The sequence below is a fragment of the Ammospiza caudacuta genome, chromosome 4, assembly GCF_027887145.1.
Source record: "Ammospiza caudacuta isolate bAmmCau1 chromosome 4, bAmmCau1.pri, whole genome shotgun sequence".
NCBI lineage: Eukaryota > Metazoa > Chordata > Aves > Passeriformes > Passerellidae > Ammospiza > Ammospiza caudacuta.
The window spans coordinates 20829141-20855195 of NC_080596.1; the positions used below are offsets into that span (position 1 = coordinate 20829141).

The 26055-nt window shown below is 41.4% G+C and overlaps 1 protein-coding gene across 5 annotated transcripts in view; it reads left to right on the forward strand.

The window, feature by feature from the left end:
• ARHGAP24 (Rho GTPase activating protein 24) overlaps positions 1 to 11768 on the forward strand; it is a 244621-nt gene extending 232853 nt beyond the window's left edge. For all 5 annotated transcript variants that reach the window (XM_058803012.1, XM_058803013.1, XM_058803010.1 and 2 more), the window contains 5 exons: positions 3766 to 3898; positions 4663 to 4736; positions 5119 to 5240; positions 7803 to 8874; positions 11044 to 11768. In XM_058803012.1, the coding sequence (XP_058658995.1) occupies positions 3766 to 3898; positions 4663 to 4736; positions 5119 to 5240; positions 7803 to 8874; positions 11044 to 11287 (1645 nt within the window). In that variant the 3' untranslated portion in view covers positions 11288 to 11768. The remainder of the gene's footprint in view (positions 1 to 3765; positions 3899 to 4662; positions 4737 to 5118; positions 5241 to 7802; positions 8875 to 11043) is intronic.
• Positions 11769 to 26055: the final 14287 nt, after the last annotated feature.

A 26055-nucleotide genomic window follows, 5' to 3' on the forward strand; every position in this document is an offset into this window, starting at 1 on the left:
GCATGAACAGTGCTGGAGCGGGGGCATGCTCCTTTGGAAATGCCACCATGAATGCAGGATTAATATTTCAGTGAGATAAGTCATCTTTCTTAGACCTCCCACCACAACATGCCAAAATAGCTGTTCCTCAGCTTGCTGCTGCTTTTTATGTTACATTAAATTCCCCACTTTGTGCTTCGTCATTCCCATTTCAAGCTCGTAATTGTGCACTTGGAGAAAGTCTGCCTCAGTTAATGAGAGTTGTTCCAATTTAGATAACAGAGGATTTTCTGCCAGAATTGACATCCTGTGTTTTAATAAAAATTAATGAATGCTTCTAATCATGTTAATTATGAATGTGTAATCATAAACCACTTTGATATTACACAGTCAGATAGCAAAAGAAATATGATGATAGGTATAATCATTAAATTTCTGTAGCTGTAATGATTCTGGAATGTAGGCAAGGACAGTGCTCAAGGGGGAAATTCTGCCCTGTCTTAAGCTGATCAGTTGTAACTGAAAAAAGTCCATGAGGAAAAGGTCCTCCATAGGCCTGCAAAGATCCATGTTTTAAAACTACACCAGTTATCCTCAAGGCAGAGATCTAAGTGCTGGTTTTTGACTTAGACTGTCGATGGAACAGTGTAGATTAGAAAGGGAAATAAATGCTCCCAGCCCTCCACTTCAGCACTTGTTTGAAACCTACAGCTGTCCTCTGTGGCTGAAAAGTGTTTAGTGGTATTTGTGGACTAAAACACCCAAAATACAGATGCATTAGGACTGAAGTGTGCCATTTTAAAATTTTCCCCTGTAATTTAAAGCAGAAGGTGAAAAAAATAATACTACATTGCAAGGTCTAAAAAAGTCCCAGATGCTGAGAGACAGTCTTTTAGTTACATTATTTATAAAAATAATGACATTTTTTTACCCACAATTACACTCAAAGAAAGTTGCTAGCTTTTGTCTTAGTGTTCATAAAGCAGAATTTAAAAATCCAGTTCTTAAAGAGCTTGGCAAGCAGTATGTCTGTGTATGCAGGCTGTGTTTATTTTGTTTGTGCTGCCCAAATCTGTATGGTAATCTCTGTACAGATAGATTAAGTCTTAAGAAGTGATCCAGTACTGTTAAGGGAAAAAAACCCCAAATATTCCAGAATCTTATTTTGTGACCCCACCATCTTGTGGCAGTCTGTGGTATTGCTGTAGGAAAAAAGATTTGAAAATTAGTTTAAAATATTGTATATATGTCTCTGTCTGCTGATTGTGACCTGGGTTTCTAATCCCATTTTATAAAAGACCTTTCTACATACTTGTAAATACAGCATGTGCTTCAGGAAGTTAATTTGAGAGCAACACTTGCCATTTCCTTCCTCCTCAGCATCCTGCCTCCCTGTTTCTCTCTCAGTTCTTCCATGGCAGACCTGCAATTTATGGTACTCAGCTTACCTCTTGCAGTGATAACCTAACAGTACTTCACACCAAAATAAGAAAGTTTAGAAATTGCATTAAATTTCAAGGCTTCTGTCTCCTTCTTCAACCTTTTTTATCCTTCAGCTGCTGTGCCCTCTAGGAACAAGTATTCCACAGCAAGGACTGGTGTGAAATCATTCTTACATACTACAGGAAGCGTGATCCTGGCAGTACAAAGAAGGGAGGATGTTACTGTGTAATCCCCTTACTGAGAGACCTGTGTGCCACCTTCTAATTGTTCTTCAGTAATTTCCCTCACTTACCCTGTTTGATCCTTGTATTTTGGAAAGACCTCTCCAGTTTTATGCAAATAGACTCTGTAAAGAGGGGGTTAAGTCCTTCAGCAAGGTGTGAGGAGTGTCCTGGTTTAAATTAAAAAAGCAGTAATAATAAAATCATCAGAAAGATGATCAATGCTGAGTTGAGATTAGATAGAGCAGAAAGGTTAGAGGCCAAATCTGAGCTAGCATTTGAAATACCATTAAAGACTACAATCAGACCTAGTTTCATGCTAGTAGTTCCCCACATCTGTTATATATGTATTCAAAAAGTTTGGGGGGTAGGCAAATACCATTTTGAATTCCAGCCACTCTACAACAGAGGGTTGCAATCAAGAGATTAGAATTTGAACTTTGTTTAAAAATGTGGGTTTGCATTAGTGGTTTACAGAGTTTCTCTGGAAAACTTGTTTTGGAATTTGGGCTGGGAATTATTCATTCTGGAATTAGAAATGTTTTCTGCACATTCATTTTGAGGAGTTTGGTGGTGGTGAACATTAAAACATACACAGTGCTTTATCATCTCTCTTTGCTTTATCATCTCTCTTCTTCTGACATACCATACCACATTACTCTAAGGCTGTTCCCACCATTCCTGTTAAGATTTAACTTAGTAAAAGCCATTACTGCTTTAACAGATTATTCCAAAATAATGATTAACATACCTCTAGCAAAGCTTAAATGTGTCAAATACCAATGGCTCCCTTTGAGATACTGTGAGTTAAAAAGAAATACTCCATGTGTGAAGTCTTCAAAGAAAAAGAAAATACATAATAATGCACCTTGTAGGCGTGTGTGCCTTTCCTGTTTCTTATTAATGAAATGAGCAAAATTTAGTGCCCCTTCTGTGATTTTTCAGAAATCAGAGGGAAAGATAGCAGCTTGCAGTACAATTCTTTATCTGAGCCAGGGTAAGCATGTAGAACATTCCAGTAAGGATTTGAATAAATGCCTGAGTAGCTAAACCCAGGGATGGAGCCAGACATAATGCAAGAGAGATTTCTTCATGCTAACTTGTGCCTTATGTCTAATTTCTACTTACTTATTTTTAGATAAATACTGCTAGGTTAACAGGAGTGTAATTTACACACCACAGAAACATTGAAGCAAGTGTGATTGCATTGTCTGAACTTGTGGTTGTGATCCCTCTCTCTGTGTTACTTTAATGTGCCTGATAAACAGCTGAGGCTCCTACTAGCTGTATCCAAAAAAGCCTTAAATTTCTGCAAATGCAGTCATGGGAGGCACATGTTGCATCAGGCCTTTGACTGCTGGCCCTTTGATGTTACCTGTGCTACAAGCATTCACTCATTTTCTGTTTGGTGCCTCTGCTTACTTGGTAGAGGATAGAGCTAAAACTCATTTCCCAGGGATTTGTGGTTCTGAGTGTAGTTTATCAAGGTTTTCAGTGTAAGAGTACAGCTATAAGGCACAGCAGTCATTTAGTGGGATCCCACAGGAAAAAGACACATATCAGGGAAAAAGCTTTAATTCCAGTAGGTAGATTTCAACTAAATGCCTGTGGTAGATATGTTTCCTTTAAAACCTGCTTCTTGAATAGTGGTAACAGAGGATGTGGTAATAAAATGGAATTGAGACACACTGGGCATGTTTTGGGAGCTGGGGCCATCTCTAGTAGGAGAAAAATTCCCAGTGTGTAAATGCCTTGTTTCTAGCTCAGGTGAAAATGAAAAGTGTCATTTAGGATGAATTTTGCATGTCTGGAGGGAGATGCTTGTCAACAAGAGGCAGGATCTATCTCCTCCATACCTGTCTCTGCAAACAGGGCCTTATGTGTAATTATTTATGGTAATAAATCACTAGAGCTGATGGACATTTGCCTGTGGGTATCCTGAGTTCTTTATAGGACAAAAAAATCTAACGAAAAACAGATTACAGGTAGGGTTTGTAGATACATATATATTGGTGATGAGTAAAGTGTGGAGTGGCAGTGGAAAAGTGGCAGGTTTTAACTTGTCAGTCTCACAGCATCATCCTGATTCACATTAATGACTTCTTGTATTCCACCCCAACAGCAACACAGATGTGCACACCGTGGCTTCACTGCTCAAGCTGTACCTAAGGGAGCTCCCAGAACCAGTTGTACCATATGCAAAGTATGAAGATTTTCTTTCCTGTGCCAAAATGCTCAGCAAGGAGGAAGAAACGGTGAGTTGGTAACTCAAGTAAGATGAAATAAAAAACTGTTCCAGTTCTCAGGAGGAGAGAAGCTGGCAGTTGTCCTAATTTGAATGAGCATCTGTTAATTGAAGCAGGTTTTGTATGAAAATTCTTGCCACCTGGGTCCTTGAGAATTCAAAATAAAAGTGTGTAGCATAACCTTAGCTGTATTTATTGCATGTCTCTGAATCCAGTTCGAGTAAACATCACTGTAGTCAATAGCTTCCATTTTGCATGGAAGAGATGTATATTTTCATGGATTAGACTCTGAACTGTAAGAGGAAGGGTCTTGATGGTTGCTGTTCAACTCTTTCTGTTAAATCAGGAGTCATTTATTAGTCAGAATCTACTGTGGACCAGAAATGGATAAAATAACCAAATAGTTTCTTGTAGGAAATGCCAGCTAGTTCAAACCAGAACTGTTCCTGAAATGCTTAGCCTTGTTGTCAGCAGGAGGAATGGAGCTGATGCTCAAAAAAAGAAAGAATGAAAGAAAAAGAAAAGACATGATGAAACCAAGATATTTATTTTCTTGTTTATTTTTTTTCCAGAGTTAATCCATGTTAGCCTAATCCAAAATGGGTTCTACAAGCTGCTTGTTCTTTATCATAACCTGTATTTAATGCTGCTCTTTCAGTAGTGTGTCTGTTGTGTTGTAATTGGAATTGCTGACTTTTTTTTTTTTAAATCTCTGATAAAATATTAAAAAACTGTGCCTACTCACTCTGTATTTTTCCTTAAAACTCTTAAAGGGCCTGAAGGAACTGGTGAAGCAAGTGAAGAGCCTGCCAGCTGTCAATTACAATCTGCTGAAATACATCTGTAGGTAAGTGTTCTTGCAAGACTATCACAATGGTATTTATAAGTGTGAGCTGACAGGCAGACCTGTCTGTCTGTGTGCCCTGAAGGAAAAACATTACTCACACTTGGAGGGCTGGAGAACTCAAGTGAAGGTACCAAAATGGTAGGTTTACTGCATGACTAATGAGTAATTTGCTCTATCAAGATTGTGACTTTTCTTTCATAAGCAGGCAAGGAGTGCAAGAAAGTAGAAGTGAACATATTCTATCCTCTTGACAGGACCTTGTTTTTCTCATTTCTAACTGCAGTTATTGGCTTTGTTTGCATTTGGAATACAATACTTAAACTATGTTAGGAAACAATCACATGATTTGACTTTTTCCTAATTCCTTACATGTTCCCCACAGATTCCTTGATGAAGTGCAGTCGTATTCAGGTGTGAACAAAATGAGTGTGCAAAACCTGGCTACGGTTTTTGGCCCCAACATCCTGCGCCCCAAAGTGGAAGATCCTCTGACTATCATGGAGGGTAAGCTTACTGTACATAACTTGTAAGAGAAAAGAAGAAATGTCTTTAGGTTTATTACCAACATATACCAGTCTGTGCAGTAAGTTCCATGTATCTGTTATATAGAGACAGAAATTTTCAACCTGAATGAGCTTTTGGGTTAAATCTTGCAGGCTAGTGTGAAAACTACTGGAATGTGCAGTATTGCATGGGGACTTTGCATGAGATTGTTCTGCCTTGGCAGCTTCACTAAACATGGACCTTCTCTCTCAAAAATTCCTGCAAGCACGGCATGTTCTTCTCAGCACATGGAGTTGGAGTGCAGTTAATATTTCACCTGTGCTTCTTGAGGACAAGGAACAGCTCAGGTTCACACTGCAGTGACCCATGTAGAGCCCCCACGAGGCAGTTGTGTATTCCATGCCTTGCTGAACAGCAGGAATCAATTTACCAGATTGATTGCATGCTCTCATTTACAGCCATGTTCAGCTGTAGCATTTTGCTGTGATTAAGACAAAAATATGGACATGACAATGTCCTCCAGTGACTGACTTTCTTCTAGTCTTAATTTTTGCAACTGTAACTCTGAATGAAGTATACAATGCCTTTTCTGCCATCAAACATGTTTTGTTTAATGTGTAGGATTTACTCAGCTTTCTCAAAAATTAGGGCTATCCATAGACTGTACACTGAAAATTTTAAAAATGCAGTTTTCATGGTTTATTTCATAGTGTATGGAATTAGTCTTTTCCTGTGAGTACTATGCTTTTTCTCTTCCCGGATACAATTCCCTTTATACTTTGTTCATTTACTTGTTTATCTGAAACCTTTCTTTTTCTTCTCCTTCTTTTTAATTCTTATGACAATGACCATGTTGTTATGAACAGAAACATGGCATTGCCAAATCATACATGAATTCTGTGAATACTGTCTGGAGCAGCTCTCCAGCCTGCTTATCAACAGCCCTAGAATTAAAATGATGGTGCCTGTTGCAGGAAACGGGATGGGTGCTACAATCTCTGTAGGAAAACACATAACACTTCTTTAACTATTGAGAAACAGGTTTGATTAAACAGATTCATGACGTCTTCTAAGCATTACTGTAAGATTTGATAGAAGACAGTGCTGATTTGCAATTGGGCTACACATATTTAAATGTATAGGGACTTTGAACAAAGACTACACATTGATCGGTGCTCATGGCCACCCTTCATCATTTCTCTTTGCCTTTTGGAAGATACAGAGTGCTTTTCTTGCACAATCATTCAAAATAAAACATGCAGCTCTGGGGAATCATATCTTTATTGATGGGGATCAGGAGTTGGTTTTGTTTGATTCAGCAGAGATTTCTTTCAGAACTCCAGCCACAGGGAATTTTTTTCCCCTATCAAATGCAGTTATAAAAGTTGCCTGAGGACAAAGCAATGTTTGTAGTAAAGTTCTGCACACAACAGGTAATGTTCTAAGAAGGAATGCAGCTAAGTGTGCCAGGGGATTAGCTAAGTGAATTTTCCTGCTGCCTAGTTCTAAAGTATCATTTTGCCTCAGCAAACAAACAAGTGAGAACAGCTAAAAAAGATACTGAGTACCCTCATTGAATTGACTCTTGGTGTACATGTATTTTAAAAGAATGGGATATAAAATCCAGAGTATTATAGAGAAGTTGATGTGAAATGACTTTTGCACAGTGGGAATTTATTGATTAGAAAAGCACAGCATGCCTCTCAAAGCTTTTTAACAGTTTAAAAATGAGGTGATTATTATAACTACCTTGACCTTGTTCCTGAAATATTCTTAATAAACCATAATGAGGGTCTGCGTAGCAAAATAGAGTTGCACATCTTTATCATGCCAAGTCCAGCTCTAAATGCTAGTGTGTAAATTACAGTGTAGTCAAGTGGTGTGCACACCAAGGGGCTGCTCTTTTAGAGAAGAGGTGGCCATCTATTACAGGAAGCAGCAAGCTGTGGTCCTGCATTACTTCCATAGTGTGCTATAATGTGGCATAGTTCTCTGGCTGTGTTTAACCACCATGGAGTGGTTAAATGCATTCACATTAAATTAATTCTGTCTCATTACTGCACTGTTTCGCTTCAGAAGACTAAAATGTCTGTTCCAGCAGTGCAAATCCCTTGCCTGCCCGTTTGCTGTTAAACTATCAGGCATAAGTGCTGTGCCAGAATGAGACTTTGGTTTTAAAACGTTCCCCACATTGAGTGGAGAGCCATCACTTAGAATGATGTTACCGTGTTCTGCTCATTATCTCCTCCTGTGGTCTTCATGGGATGCAGTTACTGTCACAGTAACAGCCTCTTTGCAAATGTTCCCGTTGTTTTTAGGGGGTCTGTGAGGCCTTGCTGGCTTGATATGATGGAAGGAAGAGATCATGCTGATGTGGCCCTGTAGCCAAGAGGCACTTCAGCCTTCTTAAACATTCAGGGTGTTACACAGATGGCTGCATTGTGTCAATGTTTGTATAAGCTCAGTGTTAGCTAGGTATTTGTGGAATCTGGGAGATAAAATGTATTTACGCCTTAAATAAAACAGGCCATTCACAACCATGTGCTTGGTGTCCCCTTTCAGGTACAGTAGTAGTCCAGCAGCTCATGTCAGTGATGATTAGCAAACATGAAGAGCTGTTTCCCAAGGATGTAGACCCTCAGATGGGACCTGAGGTGTGCAACAACAACAACGAAATTCCGAAGAAAACCACTGCAGGGCAGCTACAGAACAAAGAGAACAACAATACCAAGGAGACAGCAGTGAGGCGCTGCTCGTGGGACACACCCGAGTCTCCCCAAAGGGGAAGCATGGACTGTGAGTCTCCAACTGCTCTGCCAGGCAGCAAGACAAACAGCCCCAGGAACAGCATCCAGAAACCAGATGTCACCAGGAGCCCGCCACTCATGGTGAAAAAGAATCCTGCTTTTAATAAAGGTAGCGGCATAGTCACCAATGGGTCCTTCAGCAGCTCCGTGGAGGGCTCGGAGAAGAGCCAGGCCGTGCCAAACTGCTCCCTGCAAGCCAGAAGAACGTCATCCCTGAAGGGGCCGGTGACCAAGATGGGCACCCACAGCGTGCAGAACGGCGGGGTGCGCATGGGCGTCTCCAGCACAGACGGGCACAGCACCAGCCTGGGCAGCCGGAGCCCGGGCTGGGCGCCCAATGGCTTCGTCACCCTCAGGGACAACAAGCAGAGGGAGCCCTCGGTGGCCGAGTCGGGCCAGCACAACAGGCTCTCCACCTACGACAATGTCCACCAGCAGTTCTCCATGGTGAACTCTGATGACAAGCAGAGTGTGGACAGTGCTACCTGGTCCACATCCTCATGTGAGATATCTCTCCCAGAGCACTCCAACTCCTGTCGCTCATCCACCACCACCTGCCCTGAGCAGGACTTTTATGCGGGTAACTTCGAAGACTCTGTGCTGGATGGGCCACCCCACGAAGAGCTCTCTAACCCCGGTGACTATGAGAACAAAAGTGACAGGAGGAGTGTGGGGGGCCACAGCAGCCGAGCCACCAGCAGCAGCGATAACAGTGAAACGTTTGTGCCCAGCAGTACCAACAACCACAGTGCTTTGCACAGCCTGGTGTCCAGCTTGAAGCAAGAAATGGCCAAGCAAAAACTAGAATATGAGACAAGGATAAAAAGGTAAGATGGTTCAGCGCTCTACCATCTGACTGCCTCTTGCAGAGTAAATCCAAGTTTTTCCTCTCGTGAATTGCACTAGCTGCAGTCACTGCTGTGTCACTCACTAGATGCTTGCCAATGGTTTGTCATCTTTCAGTGTTTACATTGCTTCAGTGATACTGTGATCCAGAGGAGTTTTGTTCAGAGCAGTTGTTTGCCATGTTGTGACACATTATTCTTTTGGTGTCAAAAGTAAAACCAGAACCTTGTGAGTGTCTGTATAAAATCTAATTACCAAAATCAGTAGCCTCTCACAGTGTTTCTGTTATTTCATGCTTATTATTGAGAGAAAGGCAACTGAGTGTCACCTTTCAGTGAAAGCATTGTTGTGTCATATTCCACTTGTAGGGGTTTTTTTTGGGACTGGGGAGACTGCTGGACTCCTTTGCAGTCCTCATTCCTCTTGAGAAAATGCAGCATCTGCTCATTGTCCTGTCTTTGCTCTGCTGCTGAGCCTTTCCTTCAAAGCTCAGACCTGTTAAAAGAGGGCAAGGGAGGGAGGAGGGTGTCTTTATCTACAGACAGTGCAGACTCTACTCATACAGAGCAAGGTTGCTGGGGTGGGTGGTTGTAGAGATCAGTGAATAACTTAAAAGTCTGGGCTTAGCATTAATTAATGCACTCAGCAGTGTGGAGCTGAATGTGCTCTCTTACAAAGGTTCCTCAGTCAAGCTGTTCAGGACTTTCTGTTCTCACCTCTGTTACACAGCAGCTCTGTGCTGTGGTACCTCTGGCACTGCAAGTCATAGATCACAGTGTGAGAGCTGCAGGCAACAGCAGCTGCCAGTCAGAGTGCAGCACACAGGGTGTTGCAGTCTTTCACCTGCACCACTCTTTCCAGCATGGTGTGCAGTGCAGTGAAGCACTTCATGTACAGTTTGTGTGCTGACTGTGTTTAGCACTAACATCTTAGGAGGGTTTGGGTTGGAATGGACCTTAAACATCATGCAGTTCCAACCCCTGCCATGGGCAGGGACACCTCCCACAAGACCAAATTGCTCAGAGCCCCATCCAGCCTGGCTTTGAGCGCTGCCGGGGATGGGGCATCCACAGCCTCTCTGGGCAAGCTGTGCCAGTGCCTCACCACCCTCACAGTAAAGAATTTCTTCCAAACATCTCATCTAAACCTACTCTCTTCCAGCCTGAAGCCATTCCCTGTTGTCCTATCACTACACCTCCTGATGAAGGGTCCCTCTGGCTTCCCTGCAGGCCCCCTTCAGATAGAGGAAGGCTGCAATGAGATCTCCATACAACCTTCTCTTCACCAGGCTGAACAGCCCAAACTTTCTCAGCCTGTCTTTGTAGGGAAGGTACTCCAGTCCTCTTATAACTCCATGGTCCTCCTCTGGACCTGCTCCAACAGGTCCATGTCCTTCTTTTCCTGGAGGCACCAGAGCTGGGCACAGCACTCCTGGTGGGGTCTCAGTAGAGCAGAGCAGAGGGGCAGAATCCCCTCCCCCACGCTGCTCTGGATGCAGCCAGGATACAACTGGCTTTCTGGGCTGTGGGCGCACATGGCCAGCTCATGTTGAGTTTTTCATCAGCCACCACTCCCAAGTCCTCCTCAGCAGGGCTGCTCACAGTCTCTTGTTTGCCAGCCTGTAGATGTGCCTGGGGTTGCCATGGCACAGGTGTAGGACCTTGCTTTACTGAACTTCATGACAGCCATATTTACACATACATACACTGCCATATTTGCAAATAATGCAGCGGGCAGGAGAAAGGAGATTAGCAGTGAAACAGAGACATTCAGGGCACTATTCTGACCTTGTGGGTAACTACTGCAACTAGCAGCAGCTGGGTGTCAACACTTCAGAAAGTAAAGTAAATAGTTAACCTACTCCTGGAGAATTAGATGGAGCTGTTTGCTTCTGTGCCTTTTGCTGTTCAAAGGCATTTTCTAATTGAGCTACCAAAGAGACAAAGGTATTTTTTAACAAACTGTCAGAGAGCTTGCCCTGTGAGAGCAGTTCATGGATGAAGCCATGGTTTGTAGATACACCCATCAGAAATTCAGTCTAAGCTTTAGAAATGAAAAGATGTGTAGGAATTTGTTGGTGGTGTGTGTTTCTGCTTGAGTGAGTGAGGAGTGCTGCTCAGGACCTGTCTGCTTTTATTTCCCTCATGCAGCCTGGAGCAGAGAAACCTCACCCTGGAGACTGAAATGATGGCCCTGCATGAAGAGCTGGATCAAGAGAGGAAGAAGTTCACAATGGTAGAAATCAAAATGCGTAACGCGGAGCGGGCGAAGGAGGATGCAGAGAAGAGGAATGATATGCTGCAGAAGGAAATGGAGCAGTTTTTCTCTACTTTTGGGGAATTGACGGTGGAGTCTCGCAGACCAGAAAGAGGCAACACCATCTGGATCCAGTGAGCTGTGGAAGCATAGGCTGTGGGACTTGAGGAAGGGCTTGGGGGTATTATACTGTATCAGGTGGCTGGTCACCTGTCTGAGGCTAGTACTCAGCAAATGTTACAAACCCTTGAAGGAGGAAATCATACATACATTAAGCAGTCATATCTACAGTGTGTACTTACCAAGTTATACTCTTTGAATGCTTCATGAGACTACTGTCAAGTGTTACAACTGGATATGTGTATATAAATTTAAAAACCACCTTAGAGCAAGAGATGTATCTGAAGAAATATTTTAATGCAAGTCTTGTATTTAAACTGGTAAATTGAGATGTTGTTGCAATCAAGCTTTATATAAAGGCTTTTCTCCCTTGCACTTAACATAATAAGCTATTTTTGGCATTGTGTTACCATCAGCTTATTTTGTATATCAAATGGGTTTTTTTTGTTTTTGTTACCCCTTTTGCTGGGGAGTGAAGATAAACAGATATGTTAAGGTAAATGTGTGGATGGTTAGCCCTGATTTGCGTCGCTTTCAAACATAGCAGGATTGAGAAACTGAAATATGGCTGAAGAATGCCATGGGAAAAATAAAGCAATACTGCTTTCACAGAGTTGATGGCCAGGGGACCAAGTTCTAGGGTACCCCAATATTAAATAACAACTGAGGATATGAAGTCAGTCTAGACTGGAGTCAGTGACAGAGGGATAAACTGCTGCTTGTTTGGGAGCAAATGTGGGTGACCAAGGAAGAAGTTGGGGATAGGGGAATGGGGGACTTGAGGAGAAGTTCATCACATGACCAGAGTTTTTGGTGTACCTTGAAGAAGCCCTGTGCTTCATCACTGCAGTTCAGAGCAGGGATATAAAGCAGTTGTTCAGACCATGTTTGCATCTGAATTACCTCTGCACTCTGGGTGAAGGTAAGTCCTTTTTGTAGTGCTAGTGAAGGGACACACAGGGAGGTTTAACTGGGAATTCTGGTAACCTTGTCGGTGTGATGGGTATCAAAAAAAATAATAAAAAAAATGTCCATGGTAGAAATTGCTGGAGCAGCTGGCAACAAACAGTAAATAAGGAAGAAAACACACCAACATATTCACCACTTGTATTTACAGTGTATATTAACAAGTTATCACACTGTCATGAATGCTTCAAGGGATTATTGTCAAGTGTTACAACTGTGAAAGTTCCAGGCTCTCAGCATCACCAAGGGAGCGCCTGGAGGGAACAGCCTGGAGCGTCACAGCAGGCAGAGTGCCAATGGAAAGAAACAGCAGAGCCATCCTGTAAATTAATCATTTGTTTGGCATCTTTAAACACAGTAAGTATAACCTGTATTTTCTCCACCATGTTAAGAATGTTTGGTTTTAACTTAGGGTTTAGGGCTGCAGTATTATTAGGGAGGGTTTTTGAGACATCTTGGCTTCCCTCTAGTGTCTCTTAAATATATTGCAATTAGTTTTTAATTCCAGCTGAAAAAGATTGATGAAGGTGGCTTCAAAGAACCTTCTTGGTTATGGTATAGATATTAAACAAGTATTAATTGGATGTGGGAATTAGACTGGGAAGCAAACATGAGATTTTAAGTTTCAGAGAAATACAGAGCATTACATGTGGTGCTTGTGGATGCATTGTTTGTGTGTGGTGAGGTTCAAAGTCCTGTCAGGGCAGCTGTTGTATTGACTGCTGTGAACATGTCCAGTGCACCACCAATCTGTGTGTAAATCAGAAAAAAGTCAGAAGGGAGAGATCAAGGTATGAGTTGTATGTTTTACATCAGTTAGCAGCAATCACAACATGTAGCCACAATGGTGAGAGAAGAAAACAGATTACTATGTTAATTCTGGTTTTTTAAATTGAACGAGACCTTGATAACTGATGCAGTAGGCTTCACAATTTTAGCAATATCTGACATCTGTTGACATGACATCAAACCTCTAAATATTTTCTTAACTGGAATTTCTTTTTTTACACTAGATGTATACAGTAGTGAATGCTTCTATCAAACCTTGTGTTAGGCAGGATTGGTCTGTTTGTTTGAAGATTGACTTTGCCTGCATTTGAAGCTTACCTTCATGTTTCAAAAGGTATTTTAGTCAGTTCCTCAGAGAATGTTCAAATTCCAGTTACGTGGCTAAGCACTGACACCCAAATTTCTTGCTTTGCAGTCCAGAACAAGATTTCATCTCACTGTCTTGCAGAAATCATCTGTACAGAGGGGGAACTTGAGCAGGCACAGCAAACTTAGAAAATACCACTGACAGCAGATGTCCATTCCCATCGTGATCCATCCAAAGTACCCCATTCCACCTGTGAGATTGCAGCAGCATTTAGGCTGTGGTGATAAAGTTTATTTAGGTCCTTTAAATCTTCATGCTCCTGTTTTGTCCAAGTTCTTCAAAATCACAAAGTCCTAGATGTTTCTTATGTTCAGAATCTAACACTGGTCACTTCTCAGCTGGATGACACCATTCCCGGTGGCCCACAACTCATGAGCTGCTCTGTTCCCTTCAGCATGTCCAGCCTGTGTGTGCAGTGACCTGCTGGGGAGGACATGCTGATGGAGCCAAGTGGCCAACAGATAAAATCACATTCCCTCTCATTCAGTGCAGTGGAAAGGGGCAAGGTTTATTCACAAGATTAGGGTTAATGCAGATTGAGCCTGAAAAGGCTGTGAAAAAAAAACCAGTAAGGATTTCATGTAGTGCATTTGTAGATCAGTGTCTCTCATAAAGGATTCCTATCTGCTGAGGTACTGAATATAACTGAGACAACTCATTTTATCACCAGTTTGTGTAATGAAACTAGTAAAGTCATTACAGGCTAAGCTAACAGTGTTACCTGCTGCAGGAGAGCACTAAGTTTCAAATATCAATTAAAATAAGGTTAATAAATTTGCTTTCAGCTCTTCCTCACAGGTCTGTGAGCTCCCCAAGTTAATAATCTGTTGTATGAGTTCACTAGCCAGCCCCAAGCTGAGAATGCCAGTAGAGCTCATTCCAGCACATTGTCCCTCCGCCTCATGCGCAGCTCACAAGAGACAAACCTTTTAGAATTAAACAGCACAGATGGTGGGAAAAAAATCTGTTGAGCTGATGACCTTCTGGTGCAGTCCCAAGGTTCACATTACATCCAAAAGCATGGTTTCAAGACATACAAGCAGGCTAGAGTAGGGGCACAGAGAGTAAGAGAGTGGTGCACACTTAATCCCATCGCCAGCCACATCATGGGAACACTGGGATGGGTGCTCATACCCTTATGTGCCCTCGCGCAGCAGACTGGAGAAGTGGCAGACACACCCCATAACTCTTGAGTGTTAGATGCTGGTGCTCTGCTTTGAGAAGCTTTTGTCTCCCCTTCTGTTTGTGAGAGTCCTGCTACACATTTGGGGTGTGCTCTGGTGCAGCAGGATAAATCAAGTTACTACACATCTTTGCCACATGTTGTTATTTCAGCAAGTCAGCATCAGCTTCCCAAACACAAAGATTAATAAATAAAATACCATGTGAAGGGATTTGCAAAACTGGTGTTAGGTTTTCATGAGAACAAAGAGGAAAGGAGCTTGCTGATATTACTGCTCTTAAGCAATACTTGATCAAGTAGTTAAAGTGCTGGTCCAGAAATTTTTGAGAAAGATAAAATTTCGTAAAAATCCTTAATATTTAACAAATATTTCTTGTGTAGCATCCCTAGTGGGATGGAACAGAGTCAGGGTAAGGACAGAATGAATAAGCAGGTACAGTGATTTGCACATTTTGACAGCCCAGTCAAAACAGTGAGTTGCCTCCAGCTGCTCTACATTTGAGCACTTCCTGGATGAGTGAAACTCCTAATTAATTTCCTTTCTTACTCTAAAGTCCCTCTGGAGTCTGTCCATTGAAGAGGAGAGTGCAGACTCTGTGCCCCTGGCAAATCTGCAAGGAAGCAGAGGAGATGGAAAAGGGAGATGGGCAAATAGAAATTAACATGTACTTATGATGTGGGCATGCAAAAATAGAGGAAACGGATGGGAGAGATGAGGAAAACAAGGAAGTTAATATACCTGAAATTGCCATGTGTAGGTGGTAGTAATCTGCCTTCTGTTACGAGCATTCTTTGAGAATGTTGTGTTATTCTTTCAGAGCTTTTTTGGCTCCCAATTGCTTTGTGGGCTGACACCAGCAGCTGGCTCAGCTGTTCCACGACTACCTGCTTTGCTTTTGTGGGTTCTGTGTGCCAGCAGAGTGAGTTCCTGTGGGGCAAAGCCCAGCACAAAGGCATTGTGACAGGAGGGAGGGAGCCCAGGAGGCTGGGCAGTTCCCCTGGGTTGCAGCACTCGCTCTGCAAGCTGCTGATGGCCCTGCTCTGTCATCCAGCATCTCTGGAGCAGCGCTGCTCAGGAAATGAGATTCACGCTGATGCAAATTGCCGTGCCTCTGCAGAGGCTCAGGCAGCGGTGGGAGACACTGAGAGCTTTCCCTGCCAGGCTTTTAGAAGCTGTCATAATGTGTGTAATTACAATTAGCATTGGTGATCTAGTTTTATTGGGAAACGATTTTATTGGAAAAAGGCTTGTCAGCAATAAAACAGGTTTCTTTAGTATGCCAGTAATAATGGAGAATGCAAAAAAAATTTTGAGGCCAGAAACATGATCGTGATGCAAATGTATTCCTTGCTTTTTCCCAGAGGGATCCAGGATAATGAGCTTTATATGCAAGACAATTCCACTATTGAATCTTATAAATGCAAGAATGGAAAACCCCTTCTACCTCTGTGTATTACTCTCTTCATGAGAAAGAGGTTTAAAGTGATTAATGTTCAGTAGCACTTTGTGTTTAAAATACTATTATGTGCATAGCTGTAATTTTTTAAGTGTGTGGTATTTAGGAGGTGACTGGGCTTGGGACCAAAATAGGTAATTTTGAGCACCAGTATTTTCTCTGTTGTTCATGGGACAAAGGTGCAATCTTGATTTTTTGACCTTAAAAGTTAACATTTACTGAAATGTAGTCTACAGTTCAGTAAAAACAGTGGTGATTATTGCATGTAACACTACTTGCAAATTAATTTCCTAAACTGTAACAAAAAATGTTCTCTAAATCTTCAGCATTGCTGAGCTATGCTAGTAGCTGGTATTTTTGATTGTGCATTCTGTGTATCAAGATGAATGACAGAACGTGGATTTTGGCAGAGCAGGATGACAAATGTAGTGCTGTTCCCACTTTTAACCTAGACTGAGCACTCTGGTGAGGTTTTCCTTAATTTCCTCTTGCAGATGTGTGTAACAGTGAGACCTTACTCTGAGGATAAGTTGTGTGTGGAAAAAGTTACAAATTCACACCTCCCTCATTCCATAGGAGTTCCCATGAGTAGACATGCCTTAATACTAATAGTGCATGTGGCTGATGGATGTATTTGTATAGTTTAATGGTATTAATAGTGAGTGTATCACAAATGACTTAATTTATATTCTTCTGTCTGACTGGAGGGACCTACATCAAAGGAGGCTGAAATGGAAAGTAAGCAGGGTATGAACCATGGCAGAAATTAAGCATCTCTGGAGGCAATTCCAAAGGCCATTAAGAGAACAGTTCATGAACTATTAATGTATTTCTGTGCTGCCAGCTAGGCCTGTTTTTCCCAAGGCCCAAAAAGCACACTAAGCTATTAAAAACCTTGTCTAACAAGGGAAGAGGTGGAGACCTGCTAGTATCTACCCAGGAGGATATGCTGGGTAAAGATGGACAGCTTTGATGCCCTGGAGCCAGCAGGCGCTGGGTACATTTGCAGTAGCTTGCAGGACCAGGCACATGTCCCAGTTGGGGCTCTCAGTGCCCAGTCCAGCCAATAAGCCCAAGTGGCATCCATTTTAGGAATAGTTGTTTAGAAGAACTTCTTCTGTGTGGATTCTGTGTTCTTCTGTATTGATCACACACACTTTAGAGGTGTGTGGTGCTGTGGATTAATGGTGTGACAGGTTTTGTTCCCTGACAGTTTCTGGGCAATTTTTAAGAAAATATAAACAAATTACTTGTATTCTACTCCTCTGCTATTCAAGTTCTACTGTCAAGGCAAACAGGAAGAAAGAAGGGGGGGGGGGGGAAAGAAAACCAGCTCCAGTTGTAGTATGTGTTTCTTTGTTTAAACCTTATAGTCTCAGTGGATCTGTATAAACCCTATTCTTTGCAAACCTGTAATTCCAATGCACTGAAGCACACCTCAGGCAGGCCCTGCTCTCTGCTACTTTAGTTATGCATTGCAATACTTAACAGTAAATCTTGGTTTTACTGTGGGGAGCCAAATCCATCACACCTCAGCAAAGGCAATTAAAAATGCAGGTTGGCAGGAGACTGAGGTCCACCCTGATGAACACAAATCAACAGGCCTGTCACACACATTGATTTCCTACTTAGGAATTTTAAAAAATTACAGAATAGTCAGGTGTGAATGTTAGGTATAAATATTGCATTGATTTTGATGTGAAATAGAAGAGGAATATATAGTTAATAGGTGTGTGCTGAACACATACAGAGATCAGCAGAATGACTTTGATTTGGCCTGAGAAGCTGGAGTAAAATCAGTGACCCCCCTGAGGGCAGCAGTAATGCATCACCTTCGTGTGATTGCTGCCACTGAGGGTGGTGATGTTTAACTGAAAGCCTGTGGTACTGCAGAAATACAAATCTGCTGTTGTCCTCTACAGAGTCTCCTCTAAATCATGCAGGGCCTAATTAAAGTCCTTAGAGACTTGTTAAAGACTTAAATTTGGGATCAAACATGGCCTACTATCAACAGAAGATGGCAACCAGAAACTGCTTGGGCAAGTTCCAGAAAACTGTCCACAATCTCGACAACTTACTGGTTGTTCTGTGGTTAATCTCTGGGCATCTGCTCTGTTGGATTTATTTCCTTCTTCCTGATCCACTTTTGTTGAACTCTTGACACTGCAGCACCACTTAACAACAAATATTCCCTAAGTTCTGATTTATGCATGGCATGTATGAGATGGGGACACAGTCAGAAGGCAAAAGAGATGTCATCCTGCTAGAAGCAATGTAGCCACAAACCCCTATTCTCAGCACTGCAGAGGCTTTCAGGTGGATTATCCTGCACTCTGTATGTACAGACACGCTGTCACAACCATGACAGTGCTGTGCAGACAGAATATCTTTGTTTTTGCAGGCTGCTTAGTGCTGAATTGGCTGGTGTGGTGAAGGAGGAGGTGCCAGTGGATCACAGGAGCTTGTACATCAAGCAGTAGAATCAAGAGCTCCCTCATTCAGAGGGGGACTGCCCAGGAATTTAGAGATGAATGCAAAACTCTGCATCCCATCTTCTTTCTTCTTCTTCGTGGATATGGAGGGGCAATTGAAAGGCAATAAAGTGACAGAATTTGTATTAAGACCAGACTGTCTGAGACGATACAGTATTGGGAAATTTCTGTGTGCCAAGTACTGTGGTCTGGCAAAACAAGCCCTTCTTGGAAGATAGCTCCAGCCCTAGGTGCCTACAGGATTGGCCCAAGAGAACAAAACCCAGGCGGTGGCTGAGTAATTGCCCAGGAATGCAGCAGAGAGGAATCAGGTAAATAATGGACTGTGTCTCTTTGTCCAGAGGCTGTGAAGTGACACCAAGGAATTGAATGTCAGGGAAGCTTTCTTCCTACCTTAGGGGAATGCGTGTTGTGCTTGATGACACAGCAGAATTTTCTTCTTCTTGATGGGACGTGTCTGGCAAGGACAAGTTCCATCATCAAGGTAGACTTGAAGATGTCTCCTGCTCCTCCTAATTGTTTTGGCTGCAGAAAAGGAAGGGCATCTTGAAAATCTGTGAAACTTGATGGCACTTTTGGCAGTGACCATTATCTACCCTTATACAATTTCCTCTTGGTCAATTGTAAATATCTTTAATATCTTCCCCCACAGGGTCCTAATAGCCATTGCTAAAGTCTTCCTGGTCTTCTTTTCAGCTACTAACTCAGTTGATTTCTAAGGTTTTCTGTGGACCACTAACAGCTTAGACCAAGTATCTGCACCACATAGCAGAAAATACTAGCAGAAGAAAAGCAGTCACAGAGTAAACCTTCAAATATAGATAGCTGCGATCCCAATCCAGGAACTGTGTGTTTTGATAAATCCCAAAGCCTTGAGCTTTTCATATGTATATATATTTTAGGAAGGATTGACCTACTCTATTGAAATTATGTGAGCTTATTATCAGGCCAATAATCACCTAAAAAACCCAACGAGAGAAGCAAAACCAAATAAATCACAACACCAGAACCTGCTTCTATCTTTAAATGCTTCCTCACATGCAATTCAAATGTTTGATGCTAACACCGAATGCCATTACTTTGCACATAAAACTTGTTAAATGTGTGAATTACTTGTTTTTCAAACTGATGTAGTGGAAGGAAAGGCTGCTCTCATCCTCTTCTATTTCAGTGAGAATCGTGCTTGCAGAATAACTGTGAAGGATGGCAATGGTTTCAAGCTTTAAGGACTTCTTTAGAGGAGGAGTAGATAAATACACAGTGATATATAAACAGATAGTACTCCATCTATATCTGAAAAGATAAGTGAGATTTCCTGAGACACATACAACAAGGCATTTTATTTTGTCCTATTTGACTCTAGTAACCACAGCATTTCTTGCTTGTGACCATTTATTCTTACTCAGAAGCTAAGGTTATCTGCAGCAGCTAAAATAACATAAATTATGTTGCCAGTGAGGCAGTTCCCCTGAATACTGATACCAAGAAGAAAACCCTCACAGCCTGCAATTCACATTAGGGAGTCATTTTTGGTAGCAAGAGCCTTACCATGGGCTCTGTGCCTCTTCCTCCAAGGCTTCAATCAGTGCTTACACACCTGTTCTTGGAGTGTTTTGTTGGTCCTTTAGATCAGTGCTGTGTAAATATAGAATATTAAGTTTATCTGGAGCTACTGCAGTCTATAAATATTCAAGTGTCTGCTACCAGTGTTGTGGATGTGAGATTCACGTTGCACTAATGGAAATTATAAATTCAATCACAAATGAGGAGGACTCTTGAGAGACACTTAAGTGCACTGCAGTATTAGACATCTAACAAGTAAAATATCCTAATAGAAAGGAAAATAACTGTGGCTTCTCAGTTACACTTCACAGCTAGTTCTCCAAATATTCTTTCTCTGCATCGGAATCTCAGTAAAGCTGAGAGTTCTGAAAAAAAAAAAAGGAAAAATATTCCATTTTATATGTTTTGTGAAATGTGATTATTTAGTTCTGCCACCATGTACATGCCACTGTGTGTTCAGAGAAAGGGATGATGTTGCTTATGTGGTTCCTTCAGTCTCTCTGGAGCAGTTCTCCTCTGTGTCCTTGGAAAAGAAAATGGAGGGGAGCCTGGTATAAGAGAGTTTGCCATGTAAGGACTGATCCATGCCTCAGCATTCTCTACTGGGAAATCCAATGCCTTTTCAATCTCTTTCACCCAGATTTATTTGTGTGACCATTTTATTCTTAACATTCTTATGTCCCCTTGTGCTTTCCAATGATTAGGGGAGATGGGATTCAGCCATATTCCTGCCTTATCACCTGTGCCAAGAGGTTTTCTGCATCAGTGCAAATGCTTTTGTAAAGGGATTTCATTCTGCTAGCTATCAAGTGTTGCAGTAGGTGCTTCAAATGCAGTGTTGCATAATAGTGTGACTTGTTCAGAAAGCACATTGTAATGCAGATTTTAATCTGGGTACCAGTATCAGTGAAGGATAACAACAATTTCCACACTCTGTAGCTTCCTGAGGCTACAGCACAGGTTCTGTTTAGCACAGCACAGCTCATGTTCCAAAAAAGTTCAGAGCTGTTAATTACAAATTTATTGAAGGTTTATATGAGTGCATGTGAGCACATCTGATAAAGCCTACATCTAATCCTGACTTGATAGGTGCTGATCACAGACACTTCACAACTGCCATGCTGGCATAGGAGTTTAGGAAGCACATTGCTGTTTGGAAATAATTCCAGGATATCCTGAGCAGCATTAGGGATCTGCTGGGTAGGCAGAGAAGGATTATTATTTTTATATATTGAAATTTCTCCAGTTTAATCTGTGTGATTTTTTTAATGGGAGACAGGAACTGAAAATTCTGTTTTCTGAATACATGCAACCACTTTGTTATTAAAAAAGTGAACAATAACTTCTGGTTATTCTCAAATCCAGAAAGTGTTTCGCTCACATGGCATGGATCAGAGTGTAATGGGCAGCAATCATCACATTTATCAAATTTATTGGAAATCATCAAGTGCCTTTTAGCCTTTGTTATTCAAAAAGCATGCCACATTGTCAAGTCATGAGTTAAGTTTGGAATTACTAGAGCCAACGCTCCAAGTGAACTTCTTTATTGACCACCTCTTTTTATGTCCCTGTTAACTTTGTATCTTTCCTGTTGTTTCAACACTTGGCAACTTGATATGCTTTTCCTATGCAAAAAAAATTACTGGATTGTAGCAATATGAAAACATCCCTCTTTGCATGTTCTTCTACTTCATTTTGCAGGAAGTTTTCCATCAAATCATGTTACAGCTCCTATCATCAAAATCAGTTTGGGAGCTCTGTACTGGTGCAAACAGTTTTCGTAAGGTGTTGATACCAGAAAGAAGAGTTCAGTACAAAATGCCATGCAGAACACCTTCTGGGAATTGCTGCAAAAGCCTTTTTAGGGAAGGTGTTTACTGCTCAGCTCAGAGATTCACCCACTGGACTAAGAGGAGAAAATACTGCTTTTTGTTTGCTTGTTTGTTCAGAAGAAAGGAAGTTGTGTTTGCTGTTACAACATCTAGCAATGGCTGCTCTGTGAACTAAAATTTGAAGCTTCTCAAAGGGAAATGAGAATTGCAATCCCAAACTGAGCCCCTGTGGCTAAATCTTTTTGATGTGTTCATTAATTAATTACCCATAGCTGAAGGAGATTAGAGCAGAGTTCAAAGCTGAGAAATATGCAAAAGAAAATACTGTATTAGACAAGAAAATTAACTGTAAAAAGTCTAGTTGAGTTTATTAGGGTCTTGCTCTCAGGAAAGTTTCACCAGACATTCTAGTGAATATTTAATTTCAATAGAAATCCAGCTCTAGAAAGTGTTGACGTCTCAGGTGTTTCTGTATTGTGCCTTTTAAAATATGTGCTGCCACAGCTAATTTAGTACTTCTGGAATTTATTTATAGCCAATCATACTTTTGTGAGTTTGAGGTGGACTGAAGAAGAGCTTGTCATTCCTTCTGGAGTTTCTGGATGTGTAAAGCTGTTGTGATGAATCTAACCTAAGCCTAAAGATAATAGCAAAATATTGCTTGAATTAAACTTTCTTTGTAACCCATAAAACCAGGCACAGACCCCAAGCTTCTAAAATAAGTTTACAGGTTAATTAAGATATTAATCTTTTCATCTGTAATTTCTGGTAAGTGCAGGTGAAGCAGAACTATACAAAGGAAAGATGGATTACAGTACGAACCCTACAACTCAGCCTTTTATTACATCATTTTGCCAAATAAAAGAAAATTAAACAAAGAAAACTAGCAGTGAAGCTGCAGACAATGAAGTGGTTTGCAAAGATGTATAATGTTTTTACTGAATAATCACATTGGGCTGAAACCAGCCAGCCAAACAATGAAAACTTAAAATCAGATTTCCTCACTGTGGGATGGGCAGTGAGTTCATTAAGGTGTATGATTCATTTAAAATAGCTTTACAATGCAAAGGATACAAATCCCACATACTCCAGCCTCTCTTCTAAATAAAGGGCATTGGCCTAGACTTGCACTTATTAAGTTCACTTGAAATATTTGAACTTCAGCTGTGGAATTTCCCAGTCTCCTCTTCCCCATGTCAGTAAGGGGTTGGAGCAGTACAACAGGTGAGTGTAATTTCTCTGATACAGACTTTTCTCCCTTCCTAGTCTCCCGTGGCACTGTTTCCTTCAGTTCTATAATTAATTAAGCAGTGAAAGCAGGAGTATGTTGGCTTGAAATGCAGTTCAAGAAACCATCTTACTTCCTTATCAGTGTGTTTCCTGCAAGATGAAAAATGCTGTGACTTATGAAGCTTCCAGAGAGGAATCCCATAAGGTGGGATTAAACAGAAAGATGTTCTAGGGTGTTCCCTGCTATAATGAAAAACTGTAGTAAATACTTGACTAGAATTCTGGGACCACTGGAATTAGAATTTAGAGTGTTAGGGTTTTTTTAAGGGGGAGTTAATTTCTCACTTTGTGAAGGTTTTATGAGCTAGAAGAGACTAATGGTCACTAAATGGTTTGGGACTACTTGTGAAAAAGTTTGCCTCAGCCAGGATTGAGAGGTGGCAGTGCTGTTGTCTGACCAGAAATTCCTTCCCCCCTGCTTGTGGAAAGGTAAATACAGGCTGGAGGCAGGTGTGGAATGGAATATGTCCCTGGGTCTTGGAGGGGAAGAGCAGATTAATGTTCCAGTAGCACGACAGACGTGGCAAGTGCAGGCTGGTGCTGCTGCAGGGCTCCTGCTCTGTGCACTCTGAAAGGTGGTTGGTGCTTCAGGGGACACTGGAAGAGAGAATTATGGTTAGTCCTTAAAAGCTTTGACAGTACAGTTTGAAAAATAGCCTGGGAGTGGGGCACAAGGGTAGAGAAATAGAGCTGAGAACCACATCTCCAGTGAGGTAATACTGCCTGCCACCAGAGAGCAGATTGAAAAGCCAGCTCAGGCAGGAGAAACTTATGCCAGGGCCACGGGTGAGCTGCTTTATCCTTGCAGATAATGGAGTGTGGGTGTCAAAAAGCTGAACCAACTGCCTTGGATCTGAGTTTTAAAGTGTATTTTTATATATATATATACATGTGTATATATATATATGTGTGTGTGTGTGTGTATATATACATACATATATATGTATATATACACATGGCTTATGTAACGTCTTAAAATACCAGTCTCGCTCAAGTAACTGAAATGTATTTCAAGGAGCCAAGATTTAAACTTTGCACATGTGTCTAAGAGCTGTGTGTTACTTCTTTGTCACTACTCTACTAACAGAGGAAAGATTTCTCAATTACCCATTTTTTCCTAGCCCTTTTAACAAAGGCTCTCTAAAGAGTGGAAGTGTAGCTTTTTTTCTCCTTTAATTATTTACTATGGAATTCTATTTTACAGTTGCAAGCTCATCTTAATTTAGGATTTGTAGGGGAAAAAAATACAAAGGACTAGTTTCTAACTCACAATGTGCTGCTTACTGACAACCTACTAATGATTCTGCAAGCAAATCAATTTCCCCCACCTGTTCTATTTTTGATATGTGTGTGTTCATTCAGCAGCTGGAATTTATGGCTGAATATGGCAGCAGTACAATAGAATATTTTCAGGTTAAGAAAGTTATGTTTATTGGCTCTTTTGATGGAAATAAGATAAAAACTTTGACCAAGCTCCATCTTATAAGCTGAGCTATGATAATTCATAAGGGGTCAGAGCTTTCTCTTGAAACTATCTAAATATTTAAAAAACCCAAAGAAGTGTTTAGTTTATCTAGGACATGTTTCCAGTCCAGAGTGTAGAAACCACTAACTCAGGGCTACTACAGCATCCCTGAAGTGCCACAGGATGGCAGCCTTTCAGAGTAGTGCCTTGTTATCCTGTGGAAAATCCTATAACTCATTTTCTGCCTGAAAATTGATGAGTGTTCTGGTGTACTTCTTTGTTACAGAAACCACTGTCCAGCTGCATCATATTGTGTTTTGTCTGGATGGTCACAGAGCTTGAAAGGTTCTTCTCTGTGGTGCAGTCTGCATGTTAAGCCTGAAGCTGACATTAAAAAACAAGGGCAATTAAATATGGGTGTGGAATTCTAGTTCTGGGTTTTCTTCTTTAATCTATACTGTGCTTAACAGAGTCTGGAGGGTTAATCTCTTTTCCGCTTGCATGTGATGATTTGCTTTGCTTAGTTATTCATATCCTTCAAATACTTCCAATGACATTTTGTTTAAGGTGAGATTGCAACCTTATAAAGTACTTTGAATAAGGACAGCCGTTATTGTGGGTGGTATATGAAAAGCAGTTGTTACTGTTGGTTGTTGCAAAAGAGATTCCTGCCCATGTGCAGGTTTCTAAGATTAGCACAGACAGTGAAGAAATTGTGTTCACATGGAGCTGACTGTCTCCATAAACTCTGCAGGACCTCAAAATTTATACAACTTTAATACCCATATAAAGAATTAATCAGTTCCACATGAGTTTGCGACTGTGTTCACAGGACAAGAATTGCAAACTTTTTTTTTAAATCTTGATCTATGACTCCTTAGTACATGATTGTGATGTCAGACAACAGCTTTGAGGTTACATGGGAGTTGATGATTGCATCAATTTGAAAACTCAATCCTTATAAAATGAAAGCAATAGCTACTTCTACATAAATCAAGAGAAGTACCAGGAACCGAATTCTCTTCTGAAGCAGCTGCCTGGGTCACATAAAACAATGTGTGACCAGCAGATTGAGGGAGGTAATTCTGCCCCCCTACCCCACTCTTGTGAGACCCCACCTGGAGTGCTGCATTCAGCAGGTCTAGATTAGATATTAGGAATAAATGTGTTAGGAGGGTGGCGAGGAACTGGCACAGGTTGCCCAGAGAAGCTGTGGATTCCCCATCCTTGGAAATGTTCAAGAACAGGTTGGATGGGACTCTGAGCAACCTGGTCTAGTGGAAGGTGTCCCTGCCTATGGAACTGGATGATCTTTAAGGTCCCTTCCAACCCAAACCATTTTGTGATTTTATATTGAACCCAAGCCTCATTTCAGGGCATCA